The sequence below is a fragment of the Apostichopus japonicus genome, chromosome 23 (assembly GCF_037975245.1).
Source record: "Apostichopus japonicus isolate 1M-3 chromosome 23, ASM3797524v1, whole genome shotgun sequence".
Taxonomy (NCBI): Eukaryota; Metazoa; Echinodermata; class Holothuroidea; order Aspidochirotida; family Stichopodidae; genus Apostichopus; species Apostichopus japonicus.
Window position 1 is genome coordinate 14,904,919 of NC_092583.1, and position 23,854 is coordinate 14,928,772.

Genomic DNA, 23,854 nt, shown 5'->3' on the forward strand with positions numbered 1-23,854 from the left:
GCCTCACGGACATTGCTTTCTGAGTCTCTAATCTACGTCATCATCTTTGTCATCCGCATGCTTAAGTTGTTTAATTTGCAATTATTTTGTGTAATCCTCTCATAATGTTTGTTCTGAAGTACTTTTTTCGTGCTCGTTTGTGGTAAATGATCTGTATGGTAAATGTTGTTGTGTATGTTGGATATAAAAGGGGTTTAACACCTCTGGACTGGTGGTCGAATTAAATGAAGAATCACGACACTGTAGGGTGTGATGTGTAGATGGAGCCATACAGAGTCCAGATAAACTATCAGGCCTGTCATCAGCAAGGAGGTAAAGGGGTTAGAGAGAGAGACAAGTAAAACAGAGAAGAACAGAAGGAAAGGAGGAGGAGGAGGAGGAAGAGAGAAAAAGAAAAGAAACAGTTTATTTCCAGACAGAGGATCCGTACAGAAATGGAGCAAAATGCATACTGGTGGAAAGTATCACCTTCTACCAACATTTTGTAAGTTATGTCCTGTGGAACAAGAAAGGAAAGGAAAGGTCTCTCGACCAATTTTAAAGTTAAATTTTGTTTTCTTTATATTTATGCTCTAATTTAGTCATCTCATCTCTGCAGCTTCTTGGTACTGATGACCTTCTAATTAATTAATGTGAATCTTAAACAACCTCATATTTTTCACTTTCAAATCAGTCAGATTTGAAAAATCTATTGGTTGTGTGTAGTAACTCTGAGGTTTGTTGGTATGTTCAATTTCTGTATCATGCATGCCTTTTTTTGAGGAGGGGACAGGGGAGGGGGGGGGGGCAGAGGTGGATGAGACTTACGATGGCATCAATCCTTCCAGCCTATAAATATAGTCTTTGACTCAATGAGGATACCAAATTGCAGGAGTTGCATGAAACTTGTTTGGAGATTGGATAGAAGAACTGGAGTTGTGACGGTTGCTTTCATCCTGTCGAAAGAGAAAAGAATATTGTTTGAGCAGACAAACTGAAATATTGAGTGTATAATTACAATAGTAAATACATCATATGACAAACAAGTAGTCACAGAGTTAAGGCCCGAACAGTAAACTGCAAGACTTTGAGTATAAATTAATGAATTGATTTAAAATAGAAAAATGGAAATAAACTACAATTAAGAGGTGAAAATTGCCATTTGTTGTATACAACATACTTCCATTGTAACAATTAACTTAACATTGCTCTCATCTAATAATAAAGATGGCTGCAAATAAAATTTAATGAAGCAATTAAAACTCAAATCTGTCATCACGACACAATCATGTTCATCTCTTTCCCGTAAGAAGTTACCTTTGACATTTCTTCTGTTAAACCTGATCGTTGGCTCGCTATTACCACCCAAGACTACTTTATATAGATTTTAATTACACAGTATGCTATGTAACAATGGATTTGATCCATGTTGTGTGTGATACATACTGGTACAATCTTGGAGAACTATATTCATGTACTCGTCTTCTGTTTACCCCCCAAAACACCTCATATATTCCCTAGCACCTGTCGTTGGCCTTGGAGGGGGCAAGGCAAAGATAGGCAGTAACGTTCCTCGTCATGAGAAATGAAGCATCTAGCAACAGGAGTAAGGTTTATGATTACCCAGCTACAAAAATGTTTCTCTGTGGGACGAGAGCTGTGTCAACAACAGCTGTTATTCAAACCTTTTCTCTTTTCTGTTCATTTGCCTTTATGCTCGTCAATGTCTAATGGTTAACCACAGGAGAATTTCATCGTAGGTAGACAAGATAACCTGGTTTATTGCAAAGGTTAAAAGCTAGGTGAACAATATGGTATGTGTGTATGATAACATAAAAGTAAAAGTATAAATATTTAATCATCAAATTTTACATGTCTTCCAATTCGAAATTATTATTTTCTGTTTTTTCCATTCCTTATTTTCTCGTTTTAAAAAGTAGCGCTAGTTGTATTGGATGTAACCTGCACATTGTTATACTGTTACACTTATAGTGAATAAAATGATTTTCTACCATTATCCTTGATGCCTCGGTCTCCCTAGGTGACGGATGATGGAGGTAGCTTTTGACAATCAAGTTTTCTTGGGGAAACGAAGACCCTCATGCACGACAAGAAACGATCTTCAACTAGGAGAAAAAAAAACAATTTACACTTCTGTAGATGAAAAAGGGAATTCTTACTTATTGTGTTGTAGCATTCAGTCAGTGCCAAATTGTGCAAGTATTAGGCACCTGACACTGTCTAGCCTTAATTGTGGAATCTTGTTCAATTGTTTTCATGTAAGGAAGGTGGGGGGAGGAAGGGTGGGGCTGATTGGGTGGGGATGGGGAATTAGCTGCCAACATATTATACCTACACTCGGTTTGGTAGGTCTTCAGTGTTTAAGCAAACACAAAGAAAATTTTGTGCCCCACAGATTTAAATTTATGTTTTATTTGTTTAATTTGCAAGATGTTGTAATTTGTGAGTTTAGCCAAGAATAATAGCAACGCATAGTTTTATATTATATATTTTGTTTCTTTAACCATCAAAAATGATGTTCAAGTAGGATCATAAGGGTTCTAAGTTGGGCCTACTGTAGCAGATTACAACAGATTATTGGTTAGTCAGGGTACAGGAGAGTGGTTGAAGATATGGGCAACCCTGATTTCATTTGATTTAATCAGTTTGCTCTCAAACTGCAATGAATCAATACACAGAAGCTTCCCAGCCCCTTGTTTCATCTAATAGAATAGTTTGATAGAAAACCGCAACGGATTATGTAGCTGGATAAAAGTAGTTCAGAGAGACATGGTAGGGAGTCACCCAATGCATGTAATGGAATAGTCTTTGCTTATGAAATGCAACAAATTATTTTGATTTTACTCTTTGTACAGTCTACTATAAAACTCCAACACACAATGCATGCTGCTGGATATGAAAGTAATTGTACAAAAGACAAAACTACAACGCAAGAAAGTGTGGTTCGGGGGCCTCTTGCAGTGTTCTGATTATGTCGTTAGTCATTCGCCAGACTTAATTAGATGTGGTTTAAAGTTTTGAAGTGATTTTTAACTTGTGGCTACTAGCATATTACATTCCAGAGGGAGAAAAGCTAATTACGCTGCCTGATAATGAAAATAAATATGCCAGAACCTTTTTGCAATATGAAAGCCAGCAATGGGTGCATGACCAATGTACTGTAAGGGTTTGATATTCCTGGTGGTAAGGGATGATCTGGTGACATCAGATAATGATTAAGGATAATGAAATTTATTTTCAAGTTATATCAGACGATTAAATTGTAAGAGGATACCAAGGGCTAGATGTATAGGCCTACAGCTGTATGGGAACATGTGTAGTAGGCTATAGATGCTCTTGTTGATGTCTGGTTCAGTTATTAGTGATAAATGGAGAGGATGGTATTTTGGAGGATGAGTTGGTCGGAGAAAACAGGAGACAGAATATGGGTGAAAACTGTGTGTCATTTCTAACTGATTTTGGCCCACTACTGCTTACTGGTATGAGCAAATGTCGCAAATATTAACAAATGTAATCAAATTGTGATCACCTTGAAGAAAAAAATGCAGTGGATGTCAATTTAAAATCCTAAGACACAGCTGGTTCATTGATCCTCGACTAAGTTTACATTCATGTTTGATGTCAATTCAATGTTATGTTAGTAATCAACTTAAGGAAATGCAACCACCCTCCTCCATCAAAATTAGAAGCTTACTCATTTTACTCACTGGACCATCCTTCCTCCTTCCTTCCCTCCTTCCCTCCCTCCCAATTGTTCTGTCTTTCTCTTTCCATTCATCCGTCCTTCTCTTCCTTCCTCTCTGTCTCACTCTTCATCCCTCTCCATCCTCCTCCCCCAAAGTATTGCTATAAAATTAGTTGATGATTTTTTTACTGTCACAGCAGCAAAGCTTGCACAGAAAAAGTAGTTACTGCTTTGCTTGACGACAGAAGCCATTGCCTGAACTAACATCCATATTGAAGGGAGTACTCAAGTTTTATTGGTTGACAGTAATTACAGGTGACAGAAGTGTTAATTTGACATGTGATGAAAGTTATGAAAGACCACCCTTCTAATTAGAAACCAAATTAACCAATCAGGACTTGTCCAAGGTGACTTTATTTATATTTAGGTTACTCTGCTTGACCTTTGGGCAAATAAAAATACTTTGTAATTCTTGAGTTTATCTGGTCTGCTTCAAGCTTGTTCTCTGAGTTAAGCTGCTTCAGAATTGGTGATAACGTGTTAAAGAGGTGTAAGGAAAGAGTATATAGCTTGGAATATTATTTTAGTATACCCATATTGCACCCAGGTTGTGCACAGCTGTCTCTCATGAGGATATTTGCTAATATTGATCATTTGAAAATCAATTAATCAATACTTTATTTATGAACTGATTTCTGTTGCTTGGCCATCAGGTAAACATTAGATTGCATAATTATACAGATGGACTCACACTTTGGTTATATATGTCACATGGGTAAATTTGAACCAAAATTATATTGTTAATCACTAAGTGACAGAACTTAGGATCTTCATGAATATGTAATACATATTACATTGTTCGAGAATATTTAACACAAATTTTATTTTTCGTACATACTTGACCTAAAATTTCACTCTTTGTGGATACCACTGTAGATATTGTATAAATTTGGACATCGTTGACTTCAATGGATTTTTGTTTGTCCAACATTCCAAAGTTAATTGTGCTATATGAGAAAATATCTTCATAACATTCTCAAACCGTTTCCCCAACTTTGTTCAAAACCATATAGGCTTAAAGAGACTAAAGTGCACCATTTATGAGATTTATTGGAAAGATTGCTTCCACTTTTATAATACATCTTGGTTCCACAATGCGCAATAAATCATGAGAGAGGAATGTAAGCAGAGAGATTCCTGCCATGATGGGGATGATTCGCTGTCAGATTCTGGAGATGACTAGGATGATATTCAAACGATGCTGCTGGGGACCCAATCATTCCATTAATCATGAAAAGCATTAAATTACTGCTTACGTTGGCCTACTGTTTTTAATTGTGTCAGAAAAGGTCAGCATTTATCATCAACCAGATTGATATCAAAGCATGGATATTAATTTGTTCTGGCCTGCATTCAATTAGTATGTTAAATACTGTTGCAGTACTGTATGCATTGTCTTGGCTGTATGTGAGTATAGGGTGATGTTATATCATAATAAAATGTAAGCATTCGATCCAGCCCAGGAAGAAGGGAAAACTAATGATGGTGCTAGGGCTATTGTGTCCTTCGACTTGAGAGTATCCTTCTGGACCTATTTTGTACATTTTTCAATTCAATCCATCCATCCATCCACCCACCAAACCCACACACCCACCCATCCATCCATCCATTTACAGCACAATTTTTTTTTACAGAATTATAATAGAATGGAGACTATTAGTGTACGTATTCAAGTGATATTTACATGTTTACATGGTTCTCTCTAGACTCCAACCAAATTTTTCTTTGACTCATGAAGAAACTTAATTGAGAATCTCTTGTAAAAGTATTCACCCCAATGAATGTTAATCTACTGTATGTGTAATGAATGCAACACTTCTCCGTGTTAGCATTCATAATTTACAAGTAAACCATAAATTGAAAAACCAAATTTTGTAGTTATATTTTACATATTTACTGCATTATATGAACAAAAACCTTGAGCAACAACCAAGGTAATGAACTACAGTATATTGTTATTGAGGTTTACTATCAAATAGCATCAGGAAATTATAAAAATCAATTTAGAAAAGATATTTTCGTCATTGTGGAATACTTTCAAAAAGAGACATGAAAATACCAAGTTCATAAATCGGGTCACTCATTGCAAAACATACTCCTTTTTTTATTTGTCAATTTACAACTTTTTCTGCTCAACAATTTTTTTGGGGGGAAAAAATGATTGTTTTTCATTATGTATACATAGTTACAAAATATAAAGATAACAAGAAAGTTATGACTGGAATTGGAAAACAAGGGTAAATTACTATAAAGTAACCGTATCATATTATTATTATTTATGTGTTCTTTCAATAACCAAGTAATCTTATGTTAAGGAGAAATTTATGGAAATGTATCTTATTTATTATACAGTGATACAATCTACTAAAAGAAAGTTCCAAACTAGATATAATGGAAAGACTTACCCATCACAATAATTAATCAACCATTAATTAAGATTTCCTGTCTCTGGTATCCCATCTGCATTTCATCATTCACTCCTGCTTGAAAAAGCTAGAATAAATCTAGAGTTTGACGTCCTTACGTACGACGAAGAAAGCTCCATCTCGTAGTCCCTGCTGCTGCTGCCAGCCTCAAACTTCCTCCTTCGAAAAACGAAAAGGAGAGTTTCATTAAAACAAGTTTCATGCAGTCGTTGGTGTTTGTGGCTTTTCAAATCTTGACTTCTCCCCCCGCTGTGGAACATAGGAACTGACAAACGTTTCACACAGTCGTAGGCCCCAATGACTCTGCATGTCACACCTAGCAGGGAGCACCTCAAAAAAATTAACATCTGGTATTTACGACTGTAAATACCTAGCGGGCCGACTGGTTTGATCTGGGGTGTCGTTTTATTGAAAACTTATTGATAATTGATACATGCTCGCAATTACATATGAGATTTTAATTTACAATTGATGAGAATTGCTTCATGTCTTAGGAATGTACAAAAGGGTTGTAAATTTTCCACTGACATATATTATGCAAAGAACGGTACATGTAGTTTTATTCTGTCAGATATGCACTTGTCAAACACTATACAGTGTAGCATTTTATTAACATTTCTAGCATTTTCTTCAGAACTTTGCCTTACTTTTCATGTATATGATGTTGTGCTGTGCTAACCTAATTATTTAGTTTGGTGTGGTTTTATTGGTATTATGAATCCATCAACTTATGACCTTTTGCTTAAATACATTCCAAAAGAAAAAGGGGAAAAAATAGAAAAAAAGAGAGTTACAGGGCAGTCATACTGTTCATACTGTTAATATTGCAATTATTTATAACTAACTGTACTGGTATATCCAGGGAATAATTTAGTATGCAAATTTTGTGCAGTAGGTTTGAATGTTCTGAAGTTAGTCTCTCATAAAGTACTATGTGTTCCTGTGTAACGAAACTGCTATACATCTTTGGACTTGTGTAGCAATTTGACCATTTTACATAGCATTTTACATAGCATTTTACAATGTGATAGTGGATAAATGATGTCTAGATTTAAGGACAACAGCAATTTTCATATTCTGAAGTTTGTTGCTTTAGTTTTAGAATAAACATGAGGTCAGCTAGTCACAGCAGCATCATATCTAAATAAAGTAACAAATATTATCCATTTGATGTGGAAGAAGAGAGAGAGAGAGCATTGCAAAAATTGGCTTTTAAATATTTAAATATATTTAAATATCTGACATGTAAACACTCATTCTTCCTTCGCCTGCAATTCAAAACACAATGACACTATGACCTTTTGCACACTGCAGAAGGTCATTGTTATTCCATGCATGTTGGTTAATGAGGAATTGCAGTGTTTTCCTACATTAAAAATAAGACATCTTCCTCTCTCAAATAAAATAAAAAATAAAAATAAAAATGTAAAATATAATCTTGATTTAAGCTTAGCGAAACTGAATAGGTTTAATAAAAACTCAGTGGTTACACCGGCGTAAGCTGAAACCCCAAACAAGTTTACTATACTAACAAAATTGAAGAAACAAAAATACCAACATTGCAAGCTATCATAAATAACATTAAACATTTCATACCCCTCCTATCCCACCTCAATGGCATTGTGCAACATTTCTAAAGGCAGTGAGCAATTGTTTGTTCCTTCTTTCTGCCCCCCTGAGTTCCTCGTTTGGTTACACTCATTGGACCAAGTTTGCTACTCAAGGCTTTATCTGGTGTCATTCTTATCAATCAATCTTCAGTCTCCATTTAAACACTTGTATAATTAAAATGGCATGTGGCATTTGTGATAACCGCAACCAGCACAAACAATATTCTGTTTTTATCAAAATGAATTCCATTCCTATTCGTCGTCGGTGTATGTTATTTCCTTGTCACCTTAGCTGCGGTTATTTTAGTCGCAGGGACATTTGTACCATGGCAGTATTATGTGGTGTTACAAATTTACAACATCCGTTAATGATCGCCTGAGCTTGAAATAGAATATAATTATCAACACATCAAAGATCTTTATAAATGAAATGTACTAATTACTTCAGAAGATTGATAAAGAAAAGAAAAGAAAATTGATAAAGTTCTCAACATTAATTGGTCAATGTGGAAACTAAAATCCATTGAGGAAAAGGTCAAAAGACCAAAATGAAATCAAAAACAAAAAACGAGAATACTGTAAGCAATTTTAAATCAAAATAATTATTGTGATCAGGGCCTGAAGTATATATCTTGAAAAGTGATGACAAAAATGGTAATTTGAGAGGTTATATATAAACAAAAAGATTGGTGCACAATTAGTCCCCGGCCAAGTTTTTAATTCAGTGGTTTCAGTTCAGCCAGAACATCTCATTTTGGTTAGACCTTATGGCATCTGCCCTCTCCTGAAAGGTTTACTAATTAAAAATATGCATTTCCAGTGTTATATTAGAATAAGTCAATTCTTTTTAATTATTTCTAATATATTATCTCATTTGTACATTAATAAAACACAACAATTCTCTATCGTCCTCTTGTTATTCTGAATAAAGAAAAAAATGAGATTGAATTAAGTTATTTGATTGTACTAGCTGTCACTACTCACCTCTCAGACTGTAGTGTTGGGTTTCATCCACCCTGTGGTCTCGCCATCTTGTATCCTACCATAGACAGCTAGTTCTCTCCTTCGCAACCTCTCCCATTGCATCATCTTCATCCTCCTTCGATGCTGTTCCCTCTGTCTAAACTCCCACCCGCATTGTTCCGTGTTTTAAAGATAGCAACTTACCTCAGTCCCCGTCCAACCAATCAGACGGCTTCATTACAGTCCCTTCCCAAAGTGCTTTGCGACTTCCTGGGCTTGTCGCAGACATTCCATGAGCAACCTCTGCTAGCGGAGATAAGCTCAGTCTGCCAAGAGACTTAGGACAGAGAAAGACTACATTCCAAGAACCCATTCTTGAGAGGAAAAGAAAAACTCTAAAAACTTAGAGGAAAAAGCCGCTAAACAGCCAGTGCCGTACAGGCACTGACAAGGATCTCAAAGTCGAGGAGAAATTTTTTAAAAGGTACCATTAAAAAATTAATCATTTTTGTGATGTTTGCTTTGTTTCAGTGCGTGATTGTTGTATAGTAGTAAAGCATTGCGAAGTTACTCTTACTGTGCCTCATTGATATGCATACCATACATTCCAATGTCCTGAGCTCTCAGAACACACACTATAGTACTGTACAGAATTGTCAATTTGTTAACATTCTTCAAATACCACAATCTAATGGCTAGAGTTCTGACCTACAGTACGTTAAGAGGTTTTTCGCCTTTCTACTAGAAATTTCTGTAGGGAAAGTTTTGGATTTGAAATGTTTCTAGTGTCTTCCTGAAGTAAATATAGCCTAAACTTAAGGTCTTACCATTTTAGGTATTGTGTTGTGGTGTATAACTTGGGTACCAGATACTGTACTAAGGAATGGCTTTTGACATTTACTATGCACTACTATAGATAACTGTTACATATATAGTAGTGTCTTATTATACACTATTATTATATGAATCTAATTAATTTAGTCAATTTCAAAGAATTTTGTCACACCAGTGCAGTTTATTTTATTCTTCTAGAGAGTTTCATTTTTACTTTAGTTTCATTCTTGTGGAATAGTAAGGTATTGCCAATGAGTTTGAAAAGTAGTGTGTTGTATGGGTGTGGGGGGGGGGGGCGGAATGACTTGGTCAGGGGTATGGAACACTTTAAGGTAAGCTACAATTTTTGGGAAATTCTAGTTTTGCATATACTTTTCCAATTTGTTTCTTTCTTATGTTTTTGAGATTTGTTTTATTCATGTTCATTTTTGCAAATTAAGCATACTCCACAGCTAGCACATGCCAGAAATACATAAGCAATGGGAGAATCAATATTTTGTTTCAGATTTTGTGGAAAAGTGTTAAATTTGTTTAAATTTGTTTAACTGTATCATGAAATGATCAAATCAATTGCAGTTACTTTAGCTTAATATCTTGATTGTTGAGTATTGCCAGTATCCTTTGGGAGGGGGAAGGGAGGAGGGGGGGGGAGGAGGAGGAAGAGGTTGGCAAGAGGTTGAGAGTAACATAGAGGAGCTACAATATTTGGATGGTGCTTTTACAACATACCCTTTTCCATGTTTCTTTTAAGTGTTGTTTATCATATTTGATAACATATCTTTTATTTACATATTTTTGTATATTTAGCTGGTATAATCAAGATATCCACCAAACTTAAATGTTGTTGTGTTAGTTATGATCATAACTTTCATATTTAGCAGAAAATCTTTCACATAGTTAAGAAGAAAATTTTAAAAAAAGAAGAAAGGTCATAGCAATCCCATAGCAATTCTATCAGACTGTGATATTAAACATCTGTACATTTTAAAATAACAAATTAAGTGAGTTTGAGTTTGAAAATTGATCAGAATTGACCATTTTGATGGACGAGGGAGGGATGAGATGGGTGGGGTGTAAATTCACATTGGAAGTTTAAAACATTCGATCAATATGGATCACTTTGTTGGAAAAGACAGGGAATGAGATGGGTAATGGGTGATTTTTGGTATGGAAGGGAGGTGGAGAAGTTGACAAAATATAGGTTGATGTTAAAGCTTTATTTGAACTGAATCTTTATGTAAAGATCAATGTGGCTATAATTATATAGGTACAGCTAGTGAAAAATTGTTCGCCAAAAATGTGGACTGCATTTGTAAAAGTATGTGTAAAACAAAACCTGTTAGGCCAACAAATCTACATACATAGTTTGCTGGAAAGGGGTGGGGGGGGGGCATTGGGGGGAGAGGGCTGCGGGTGAAAATTTGATAATTTGTGAACATAATCCAGAAATAATCTATCTGAAGTGAGGGTGATGAGGAAAGATGGCCAAGAAAAGATGGAAGGGGAACATAAGGGGAAAGAAAGTGATACCAGGATGTAACTATATCTATTACACACTTATAAATGCCAGACACTCATGTCAAAAGAATGTGTTAACTCAAAGAGGTTGGCATGAAAACCATCTGCCTGCAGACGTACGTACGCACATACATGGTAGAGAGATGCGTAGATAACACAGAGATATGAAAACATGGCTGACTGTGATTGGATGACAAACATGAGACAAATGCCAAAGTAATTTGAGGCTAATTATGACATCTACATTCTGTGCATGAGGGTTCAAGAAGAAGGTATGAGGCTTCTGAAACAGGGAGAAGGGATTGAAATCTCAAACGACTGATTTTGTCCGTCTTCAGTTGGCCAGCTAAATTGTCTTAACAAGAAAACAGCTGTTCAAAATAGTTTATGGATGGTAAAAGTGGAGACAAATATTTGAAAATCTTTGATCATTTGATATTTATATAAATTCTTAGTAATCAACAAACAGAAATTTTTCTGGTACTTGAAGTTATAAGTTAATTTTTTTTATACAAGGTGGCACTGCTCATATAGCTCATTTCTTCCGTTCCAAAGTTTTATTCTACTAAGCTTTTTGACATTGGTTCTGGAGTTGGAGAGATAAAGTAATCTTCAACAAAAAGGAATATGTTGTTACGTTTTGATGTTAATGGTCTTGTATTTAAAGGTTTCAATTATGGAATCCACCATGTACTTATATAGAGTTTCCAATTAAACATTTCATCTGGCAATTGTTGTGGCTTCTATGAGGCATTCTTTGTCTGGTTGCTATGGTGACATCATACCTTGTTGCTTGCTATTTCAGGGTGCTTAGGATGACACCTCCAATGTCATCTTAGGAATGTTGTTGTTTGGTGATGTGTCTTGCCATTGGAGCAGACAGGCCAAACATTCTGCTTCACACCCACATGGCAATTATGCAATCTTTATTAATACATCATGTCTGAATTCATTTACAACTATTACAGTCATTAATAATGTCTATTAATGACTAAATTGTAATTATTAATGATAAATAATAGGTATTGCCATAAACTTTAGTACATAGGGCTGGATGGCTTAGTAATTGGTGAAGCATATCACTTGCATTCTTAAGGTCACAAATTCAAATACTTTTCTTAAGAAGCATTATAATGTTCTATCAACTTTTAAAACTTTTAAACCGATCATGATACAGTAGGTTATCTGCATTGCCCTCTAATAAAGGCCAAAAACTTTTTGATGCTACTTTGCTGGATGTTCCAAGGTACAGAGGAGGGAGGGAGGGCTCAGTTAGAGGGTTAGATGTCTAGGAGAGTTAGATGCCTCAGAGGATTAGATGCCTAAGAGGGTCAGATGCCTCAGATGATGCCTAATATGTCAAGGAGGACAGAGAATGCATTGAGAGGGCATCGTAAGATATATAAGTTGCATGATCTTTTAAGTGGCCATGCTAGCATATTGGATAAAACTAGAATTTATTGACATGTATCTATTTTAGTCTTTATGACTTAATTTCTAAGGAATGTTTGTCACCTAGCATAACCTTCAGGATCTCTATTTATTTTTGTACATACTGTAGCAAAACACACATGGCATCTGTTGATCTATTTTGATCAACATCTGTGTTTTGAACTATTAATTGGGACGTTTAATGGATCAGAGCAGCTCTATGCATAGTAACAATCAAACTAGAAAAAGTTTTTACCCGCCTCAACATCTTGTGACCTCTAGAGATATATGCGTGGGTAATTGGTATGGACATGTACGGGCAGCTTATATGAGGGGCCAAGTATGTGTGTGAGAGAAACATTGGCCAAGTGCCATGATGCTCCACTGTCTTGCTAACAGAAGCCAAGAAATTTAGACCTCTGAAGGAAGTGTAAGATCTGCTCTGCATTTGAACTCTCATCCTCCACCTCACCCCTAGAATGACAACATATATATATATATTCAAAGTGTTCCCTGATTAGTATTAAAGGTAAAACTAGTATTTACTAACAAATTTGGCAGCTACAGTATCCTTCCTTAGGATGAGAACTCCCCAGCCCCTACCCTGCCCCATCCCACTCCCCATCCACACCCCATCCCATCTTCCATTCCATGTTAGTTTTCCCTTATTGGGTCTTAATCAGATCTTGATGATGCTTGCAGTGGAGTGAGGGTGTATTTCAAATGGTAACAATACATATCTATATGTTAGATTTATGTACTAAACCGCCTCTTCAGAAGTCAGAGTATGTAACTAATGTCGTAAATGTAATGTAATTCATCGTTAAAATTTCCATGTACGCAAAGTGTTCCATAGTGAGTGTAATCAGAAGTAATATGTTTTTGCATGTTTTGCAAATTTAGGGAATCAAAAAAGTTTCTTTTCACATTGAAATGTAATGATCTTGTATGTACCTACATTCATACATTTTTTGGTAATTGTTTATCCTTATTTTCAGGTTTCATTGTCTTGTCAAAGAGCTATTGTACTTTTAAATCCTTCCTCCATCAATAAGTAATGACAGTTTTTGTCTAAATTTGAAACAACAAGTTTTGTTCTTTAAACTGGTGACCTACAGTATATATATAATTTTTTCTTCAAATTTCAAACATTTTAATATCAATTCCTGATTTGTTACATGGCTGTAACCTAGTTCTAAATTTTCCTGCATAATTTAATATATATGTGTCTGAGTCAGTAAAGTATGTTGCCATGGTGACAATATCATTACTTGAATGTGCTATCATCTTTTTTGTTGTCTTTCATGTTGGGTTAGTATCTGGATTATGTTCCATATTTAATGAACCTATAAACATACTTAGCAAAATTCAGTAAAAAATATCTACAAATTAGATCATGTTCAAACTTTTCTAGATCATGCCTTTTAATTTAATTTTTTTTTTTAAACTCTTCAAAGGCATACATTCATAATCTCTTGTTCTTTCCCATCTTCTTTCATCAGTGTTGAAACTTCAACCACCACCACAACTTTTTTTCATAACAAGCCCACGGCCATGGTAGGGCGTGGCAAGGCGAATGAAGCCCCAAAATTCACAGCACCGATAAAGAGTATCAACGCTGATGAGGGGCAGAGTGCCAGCTTACAAGCCGACGTCTCAGGTAAACATTCCAAGAAATGACTAACAAAAAAGTAGAATTTAAGCAATCTGTTGGAAACGTTTTTAACCTCAAAGATCCTGTTTGGCATCTGTCCACTCTGACATTGAAATGTTTGTGAAATGTCTTTAAAATTAATTCTTCTGTTTTAAACTTTCACAGGGAAGCCTCAGCCAGATATCAAATGGTATAAAGATGGCGAGGAGCTTACCCCTTCGAGAGACTACGACATGACCTTCAAACTCGGCCGCGCTGTTTTGAAGGTCACAAAGGTGAAAGCCAAACATGTCGGCACTTACAAATGCGAAGCTAGCAACGAGAGTGGAAAGGCAGAGTGTACCGCTCAGCTACAAACCAAAGGTTAGCAAGAATTAAGTTTGTGAGAAATTGATAATAAAATAATCCAATTTTTCGGGCAGCTGATTTTAATGCAAAGCAGCAACATGTGCATATAGGGCAAGCGAGTTATCTCAAAGTATAATCAAATTAAAGCTTCAAATTTATTTTCTCACCTTTTGCTTACAAAAAACAAAATCAGGTAACAAGAGGAGCAAAGCAGAGAGTAATTGTGAAATTCTGACAACCACACAAAAAGACAAAAGCTGTTGACTGGAACTATTTCCTACTTTTCAAGTGGGTATGCATATGCATATTGCAGTGCATATTCATAGAAATTTCAATTCTTACTGAATTTGTACCCACAGGTTCTTCCCAGTCACCACAATTCACACAGAAACTGGAGAGCCAGGTCACATCTGAGGGTAAATCGGTCCGATTTGAGGTTACTGTCTCCGGTGCGCCACCACCCACCGTGACATGGTCTCACAATGGAGACATCCTCAAAAACTCTGTCGACATCCAAATCAAACAGGAGGGCGACAAACACTCGCTGTTTATTCCTGAAGTGTTTGATGACGATGCCGGCAAATACATAGTAAAAGCCGAGAGTTCCACGGGAATGGCAACATGCGAAGCCACACTTGTTGTCAATCGTAAGAATATTACTTTATACTTTATCCTTCTTTACCTCATCCTTGTAAACTGTGCAGTGTTTTATCAATGGTAAATTAATGATGTAAGTCTGTGCTCCAAATTTCTGTTGGATTTACACTAGCAATTTGCAGGTAGTGCTTTTTGCTGTTATCAAATGTAAATAATACATATTCAACTAATAATAATATAATTAGAGAGTAATTAGATTTCTGTTCATTTTTCTCAGAAAGTTGGCATATTAGCGTTAGTCACTCACCAAAGCAAGCAAGAAATACATAAACTGTTTTACTCTTCCTCTTTCCAAAATGAAGTTTGGGTCGTCAAACAAATGATACATAGCTATGGGAACTTAGTATCAAATAATACAATAAATCCACCAAAATAAAATTAAAAATCTTTTTTAAAGAGAATTTGTGAATTTTTGTATTTTCTTCAGCTGCTGGATCTCAGGAAGACCGAGCCCAACCACCACAAGAACAACCTGTGACCCAAGCTACACCACCAGCTGAAGAACAAGCACCACCACCACCACAACCACCACAAGAGGAGGTAGGTCAAAGGTCATATACAAGTCTTCTGTATCAGTGCCCCTCATTTTGGGACACCCCCAAAATGGTATGCTTGCACATGATGTAACCTAAACACTGGTATATCAGAACAAATAATGCAACTTGTTTCCTTCATGATGAATCCAAACTTTCAATTTATTACATTTCCCTCCCTATGCACTTTAATTGAAAACTGCAAGACTGTTGAAGATCGAGTTCAGTATATTCTGATTGAAATTAGAGTTAATCTGTATGAGATTTCATCTGTTGTCTAAACTGTTATACTATTTGTTTACATATTGCCAGCTGAGATGGATAGTAAGTGAACCACTGAACTCCATTTTATTCTGGGGGGGTTGCCAAAGTTGGAATTTTACAGTGATAGAAGTACTTTCCTAATGTTAGTCACAACTTCCACAAGTTTGACCAATCCTGTGCAATTTATTTTGTTGGACAAAGTAACAATTTATGTGGCAGGATTCATTCAGTTGTTTGATGTTGTATTCAATTATGGCAATGTGTTAGGCAGGTTATGCCATTTTCTTTATAACCATGTTACTTGTCTGGTTTAGCTTTGTCTATGAGAGGTAAGACAGTTGTCGACTAGAACCTGAATTCTTTGTTGTCAGAACTAAAATTGACCCTGCAGTGAGTCTCTGTTATAACTAAAGATGCTGTTATTCTCTCTTTCCCTTCAGATTCAGAAAACAGAAGAATCTGTTGTTGAAGCTTCTCCTGCAGCGCCACCACAAGCTGCACCCAAAGCAACACCACAGTCACCACCAAAATTTGTCAAGGTAGTTTTTTTTATTTGAATCGTCTTTAAATTAATTTTATAATTGACAATTCCTTTTAATTTGTTAAAGTTAAATTGTGAAAGGATTATGTGGCCAATTCCTGCTCGGAGATGACATTAGAGGACTTAATTGCCAATTACATATTAGGTTCAAACAGAAGTATCTACAATTGGCAGCAAAGTCTACATTATGGTAAAACACAGTAAAACCAATTCAATTGGAATCAATTTCCTGGCCAACATTCTACCTGATTATCATCCAGTGTCAAAGGTCACATTCTCTAGTGGACGCAACAATTGCCATGAGCTAGCTATGATTGGTTAACAGTAATTTCTGTATATTTCCATAGCAGTAGAAAGAACTAAGTCTTGAATTTTTAATGACATATAGGGTCATAGTAATTAGAGAAAGTTACAGTATGTACGTTGCCATGGGTTTCTGGCTGGGTGTCGAGAATAAGAAACTTGTATCAACTTGTATAAACAAAATGGTGTCTCAGTAAAAAACATTGAGAAGGGATATAAAGTACACATGAGTGACCATTATAACACTTTCTAGCATATTTAAAGCTTTTACTAATGATTGTGAAGGTTATTTTTGGAGCATTCTGTTTTATTGGAGTTGAATTTATGCTTTACTACTGGTAATTTACCATTGAGTCACGTTCTTAAAACTTGACACATTTATTTCTCAATTCTCAATTAGACTCTCACCGATGTCAAGACTAAGGAAGGGAGTCCAGTCAGACTGGAGTGCGTCGTCAAAGGGGTTCCAGAACCAGAAATCCAGTGGTTGCGGGAAAATATACCCGTCGACCCTTCACCTGATTTTGACATGATCTATCAAGATGGAAAATGCATCATGAATATTCATGAAATCTATCTTGATGATGCCGGAAAATTCACATGCACTGCAACAAATGCTGCAGGCACAGTATCTACCTCAAGCCAACTTGTCGTCGAAGGTGAGTTCAGGGCATCTGCTCCCTCCGCCCTCTCCCTCCCTCCCTCCCTCCCTCGCACCCATTTCCTCTTCTGAAGGAGATGCACAAGAAATTCAGAAAACCAAAGTCTTGTTGGTCCAAGGTCAAATGTCCAAACTGATACATATAATGTATTAAAGCAACATTTTGTACATTAATTGTGGTAATTCTTTTATATCATTATTTAATATGGAACTCCCACCAAAACAAACCCCCAGCTTTGTTAGCTTTGGGAATCTTGCATTTTTGCAATTTTGTGAAGATCAGAAGTACGAACCAATGTCGCTGGACGAATTCCTCAGAATTAATCACATTAGGAAGTATGTGTCGTAGTTTAATCACATCTAGTTTTGATTAAAATTTGATAATTAAGCTAAAGAAGGGGAAAATAAAAGAAACTTATATTGATATTTTTCCCAATTTGTCTAGCTATCTTAACATATTTCATATTTCATTAGCTGCTGCACCAGCTGCACCAGCTGTACCAGCTGCACCAGCTGTACCAGCTGCACAAGCTGCACCAGTTGAAGTGGCAGCACCACCGCCTCCACCACCACCGGCGGAGAAACCCAAAAAGAAGACAGTCATAGCACCACCAGAATTTGTCAAACTTGTTGAACCAGCCAGATTCTCTGAAGGTCAACCAGGTCGATTCTCGTGCCAAGTCAGCGGAGAGCCCAAACCAGAAATAACTTGGTATCGAGATGGACAAGAAATAGAGACTGGATATCGGTGAGATTCTAGGATAATGTAAACGATATGTTATAAATCAGGGGTTCCCTAAATGGGGTGTGTGAACCCCCAGGGGGTGCGTGAGTCCATCCCAGGGAGTTCGTGAGACGTTTCTGAAAGTCAAAACTAGAGTACTTTTTGTTGAACTAAAATCTGATATAACATATAATTTAGTAATGTACAAAAGTCGTACCTATCGACAAACTCCACAATATTACACTATGAACTTGATCTTTTACGAAGCACTGTTATTCGTTTTATATTATAATAATGACTCAGATCATGTCTTGAAAGTTGGGGGTTCGTGGACAACTCTGACATCCACAGGGGGTTCGTGGGGGGATAAAGTTAGGGAAACCCTGTTATAAATGGTAAATGTTGTTTATAGATAGTGACAATGTATAATAAATGTCAGTTTAATAAAACTTAACTGATATCATGATATCTCAGAGGATTTATTTCACTTGTTCTTGTATTCACTAGGGTGGGAGCTGGGTTTAATGAGGACATTACCATGCCCACCAAACTTCACTGTCACAATCCTCGTGTAACGCCTAAAGAAAACTTGACTCCCAATGTGTATGATTATATTGCATACATCTCAACATCGTGCAATTCCTAACAGATGACTTAACTTGTCCTTCTAAGCTTATAAATGTATATCGTAAACAATTTCATGACATAAAACTAATTTTTTCCCCCTCAAGATTTGTGACAAAACATAACAAAGAGACTGGAAGAGCCCACCTAGACATCACCATGTTGCTGACTGAGGACAAGGGCACCTACACGGCCGTCGCCAAGAGCAAGGCTGGCCAAGTATCTAGCAGTGCACCAATGCTGAATGAAGGTAAGCCAATCAGGCTCAGAGAGATTTCCATCAACGGTTCATGCTATTTGAAGAATTTTAGCAGGGTCTCCAGTTTGGGACATGTTGCAATGAATAGGTTTCTGTTTCAGTAGAAGTAAGCCATTTTTTCTGATTTCATAAATTTGAACAAATTTTTGGGAGTGATTTCACTGATGGTTTCTCTCTGCTTTTTCTTGGGTTCATCTTTCTGTATCTTGATGACTAACATTTCTTCTCTTTCGTCAGCTGCTTACGACAAATACATGAGAGAGAAACGAGAGGAGGAAGAAGCAGAGGAAGCGAAATCCAAACGATCGGTCATCAACACCCAATTATCTGACGCATTCAAAGATGGAGAGAAATTGGTACCTAGCCAGAGAGGGAGACCTGGTGAAGAGGTCTTCCATGACCAAGATGAGGTCAGTTAAAAAACAAAAATTGAATCATTTCCGAACACTTTGTTTGTTTGTATGTTTGTTTAATTTTAAGAGATTAAAAATTCAAATATGTTTTTGTTTCATTAATGTGAAGGTGAGGGTAAAAAGAATATCTAGTTATTAGTCAGCTGTTTGTAAATATTTATTAGTCTTAAAGGTAACTTGTATTTACTAAGGGGGTGACTGAACGTTTTTTACTTTTCAGTTGGTGATAAAGTTTGGAAGTCTAGTTATTAGTAATAGGTACTGATTTGGAGTAGGTTAACCGTTTCAGAAAACTGACAAAATAAAGTACAATTGGTGTATGACAGCTTTGCCAATTTTACAGAAATAAACAAGTGAGATAATATGTAAGATTTTGCATTTTATTTTATTATTTTGCCAAATTTCTGATATTGAAGTAACAGAATTATGTTCGGTTGGTATCTTGAATACTCTCATACCCATTAGTGTGAAGTAAATGAAATTAAAATGATTAAAGTAAATCAAAGTGAACTGGTTTGATTGCTGGCAGAGTGCCAGGAATATTTGGCAGAGTGCCAGGAATATGGTGCAATAGAAAATATCCAGGTCTTCGAGTGTCAGTGAGAATAAAAGGAACCTCAAACTACAGAAGAAGCAGAATACAAACAGAGAATCAAGATAGTGTAACCAATTAATTCAACCAGAAACCTACTTACAGTGGGACACATGAAATCATGAATGCTACTTTAAAGGAGCTTAGACTGTATTCTTCATTGTTAAGTGCCAATATTGTGTATGCCTATAGAGTGATGCATAATGCTGATAGAGACCCCTGAATACTGCTTTAAGATTGAGATTTATATCTGTTAGAGAAATATAACTTCTGTTTTTTATCCTGGCAGTGTGAGAGAAGAAATATCAAATGTTAATATTCACAACATGTTTATCTTTGTCAAATCCTGTTATTTTGTCAAAATTGTCTGTCTTCCTCTCGCAAAGAATTCCTTAGAGTCGCCAATGTCTCCGTTTGAGAAACGTCTCCTATGGGAGATAAACTATAGAGAGCTTTATTCTTCTTCGTCCGAGGGCACCATTACTCCAAGCTCAACTTTGGAGGAGGTATAAATTCATGTCAGACCAAAAGACTAACCAAAATGTTATCCATCATAGATTAGTTCAACTCGGTTGCGATTCGTTTCAAGTTTACTTAAGTTCATTAACACGATTAGTCAGAATATTTTGATGTATTTTTTTTCTTTTGTGGATGGGTGTTAGTAAGTTCATTATGCATGATTAATTTTGTAGTTGTTTTGTGGATTAATTGTTATTAGATTAGAAGATGACAAAACTGTTATTACTTTATGGCACAGTTAAACTCAGGGCTGATTTTTTGAAAAATATTATAGATTGTTTTTTCCAGAATTTTTTGTGGAATATTGTCTAATGGCATGATATGTGTGAGTGTATTTATTGTAAAGAAACTACTTGTACTTTGTATGAAGAAGTTATGTAAATCTCAAATAAGACAACTGAATAGCTGCAAAAATTTTGGCCTGGAAAACATTGTAGTTACTTAATTGGGTGACATGTGCATTAACCAATATAATTAAATATTAATATTTAATAGTTATAAAATTAGATGATGGCAAGGCTCATATTTTGGCAAGGTCAATGTTGACTAGCATTAATTCAAGACAAATTTAAACTTTTGGTCTATTTATTTTGTGAGTGGATCATTTGGTTTGTTGTAAATTATTTCAAAGGTGATTCTCTCGCTACTCCATGGCTGTGCAGTATTGTTATTTTGTCGTTGTCGTTGTTTTTTGTGCCAATGGTAGCACGCATTAGTTTCTTTCCTTTATCGATGGTTGGAATATTTTTTATCATTTTGTAATCGTGTGATTATGAATGGGTTTATAGAAATTTCATTGTTAATATGGTGATTTATTCAAAGTATTTCGTTTTCTCTTACTTCGGTTTAGTGGGTTTGCATGTCTGAGTACATATTGCTCCCTGTTTTTTGTGTTTCCTGTTTTTTGTTTCACAGATAATATTATAAATGTATAAAGGTATCTGTGGAAACAACTCTTTTGAATAAAATAGACCCTAGCAAATATGTGTGAGACAAAGAGTGAATTTGATCCCATTCTGATGATTAGGCATGGTTGCTGTAGTTACTGTCTGACATCAGATATTGTTACACCTTCCTGTGTGACTTCTGACATGGTAACAACAGTGTGTATGGCAGTGTATATGGTTAACAATGTGTGATAGCAAACATAGTATAAGCACTGTATAGAAATAGTGAATATGACAATAGACAAGTTTACAACAGTGTATGTGACAGCAGACATGGTTACAACAGTATGTGTGACATGGACATGGTTACAGCAATAACTGTGGCAGTAGACACGGTTACAGCAGTATTTGTGGCAGTAGACATGGTTACAACAGTGTGTGTGACATAAGACATGGTTACAGCAGTATCTATAACAGCAGACATGGTTTTCCAGCTTTATCTGTGACAGTAGACACGGTTAAAGCAGTAGACTTGGTTACAGCAGTCTCTGTGACAGTAGACATGGTTACAACAGTATATGTGACAGCAGAAATGGTTACAGCAGTATCTGTGACAGCAGTCATGGTTACAGCAGTATCTGTGACAGCAGATGTGACAACAACTGTGTACATAACATTACACATGGAAAAATCACTTCTGTAATGAAAGACAGAGATACAGCAGTGTGTGTTTCCCTGCAGATGTGGTTACAGCTGTATACATCTGTTATAAACATGTGTCATTTTCAGCTTTTGGTTTGGATTTATTCTTTATCAGGGTCCTAAAATGTCACCATTTGAGAAACGGTTGCTCAAAGAGGCAGCCAACAGAGAAGCACAAGTGGAGTCAAAGCGACCTCGCATCGCGCAAACAGATGTAAGAAACATACCTCGTTTGCATGCTTGTGTCGCATGGGTAACTGTCAGCCATCTTGTCTCTCATTTTGTCTTTCCTGTGGATGTATTACAGATAGTGGATAGCTTTTGTCCAATGTCAGGATTAACCCAATCAGGACATTTAACACCCCCTCCACCACATACAGTAGCAAGGTTTTGTCTCATGTTAGTAGAGATCACACAGATGTAGTAACATAATACCTCATTTGCATGGATCTGTAGTTCATATTACTTGTCAGTCATTTTTGGTTTCTGCCTTTCTTATGGAGTTATCACAGATTATGGATGGTATGTTTAAGTGGTTACCAGGGGTTACCACAGCGAAGGCTAGAAAGGATAATTCTTCTCAGAGTGCTAGTCATCCATTTTCTAGCAGCCCCCATATCGCAGAACGAATACCTAATATAAATTTTTGCATGGGTCTTCAGTTCATCCTCACCTGCCATTCCTATGCCCCAAATTTTCAAAGTATCATGGTATGACAAGTACAATTGAATTCTCATATATTTTATGTAAATAAGTTGTAGCCGATTGGTTGGAAAATTTAGTCATCTCTGTTATGGATGATACCATTGAAGAGTAGGAAATAATTAACTAATAAAGGAATGAATTAGTAAAATATCCCAAAAAAGGCTAAAATGTTATCTTTGTACTATTTGTAGTCAGTCATGTGGATAATGTCCAAAACATCAAGGATTTGATCAGTGCTCAGTCTTTGTTTTGTTTCTTCCACTTTAATTTGTTGAAGGTCATTTGTTAATTTGTGTGATTCTTTCGTTTTTCCTGCATGGTTTGATTTCATTTTTCATCTTTAGTGCATAGTGTTTGGTCAGTAGGATGTTATACTTGCGGTCAAGACACATTCCTTTCAGTGTTGTGTAATCTATCTAGCCTATACTTCCTCCGTAGTGAACTATTAATAAAACTACTTTGTTAATTAATACAAATATATTTTCTGTCTGGTGAAGAGTACAATCACCGTAGTTACTCATTAGTCGCTAACGGAATAGTCACACTTTAGATGGTCAGTATCTTTCTTTAACCTCATGTTAATCAAGAGTTCTTCTTGTTTTTCATCACTTTTTCATCCTAAATAGCTTCATCTTTATTAATTTTATTATTTATTATTTAATATATCAGTTTTTTTTTTATTATAAGTATTGTAATTTATTATAATTATTTTTATTATAAGTATTATAATTTATGATTAATTAATATGTATATATTTTATAAATATTTTTTTTATTTCATTTGGCTTGTGACTTTATGAATATTCATATTTTCAGGAGAGAAAGCCATCATCATTTGAACGACGCCTCTCACAGGAAATCAACCAACGTGGAGGCGTCGATTCAGCTGATTCTGGAATGGTCGGTTTAAATTGGTTTTTATTTCAGCATGATTTGTTTGCT

General features: G+C 35.9%; 1 protein-coding gene and 1 long non-coding RNA gene across 51 annotated transcripts in view; one reads left to right on the plus strand and one right to left on the minus strand.

Moving 5' to 3' along the window:
* Positions 1-23,854, plus strand: part of LOC139964732 (uncharacterized) — a 390,976-nt gene that overhangs the window by 153,336 nt on the left and 213,786 nt on the right. For 49 of the 50 annotated variants that reach the window (XM_071966600.1, XM_071966625.1, XM_071966626.1 and 46 more), the window contains 11 exons: positions 14,030-14,187; positions 14,347-14,544; positions 14,889-15,176; positions 15,614-15,726; positions 16,424-16,522; positions 17,228-17,486; positions 17,963-18,236; positions 18,944-19,086; positions 19,333-19,505; positions 22,324-22,422; positions 23,729-23,812. In XM_071966600.1, coding sequence (XP_071822701.1) covers positions 14,030-14,187; positions 14,347-14,544; positions 14,889-15,176; positions 15,614-15,726; positions 16,424-16,522; positions 17,228-17,486; positions 17,963-18,236; positions 18,944-19,086; positions 19,333-19,505; positions 22,324-22,422; positions 23,729-23,812 — 1,888 coding nt within the window. The remainder of the gene's footprint in view (positions 1-14,029; positions 14,188-14,346; positions 14,545-14,888; positions 15,177-15,613; positions 15,727-16,423; positions 16,523-17,227; positions 17,487-17,962; positions 18,237-18,943; positions 19,087-19,332; positions 19,506-22,323; positions 22,423-23,728; positions 23,813-23,854) is intronic. The other variant, XM_071966608.1, reaches the window with a different exon arrangement.
* On the minus strand, positions 1,943-9,226 carry LOC139964740 (uncharacterized). Its single transcript, XR_011792076.1, has 3 exons — positions 8,766-9,226; positions 6,151-6,330; positions 1,943-2,105 (listed from the first exon to the last, which is right to left on the minus strand). It is a non-coding gene; the product is annotated as an uncharacterized lncRNA (long non-coding RNA).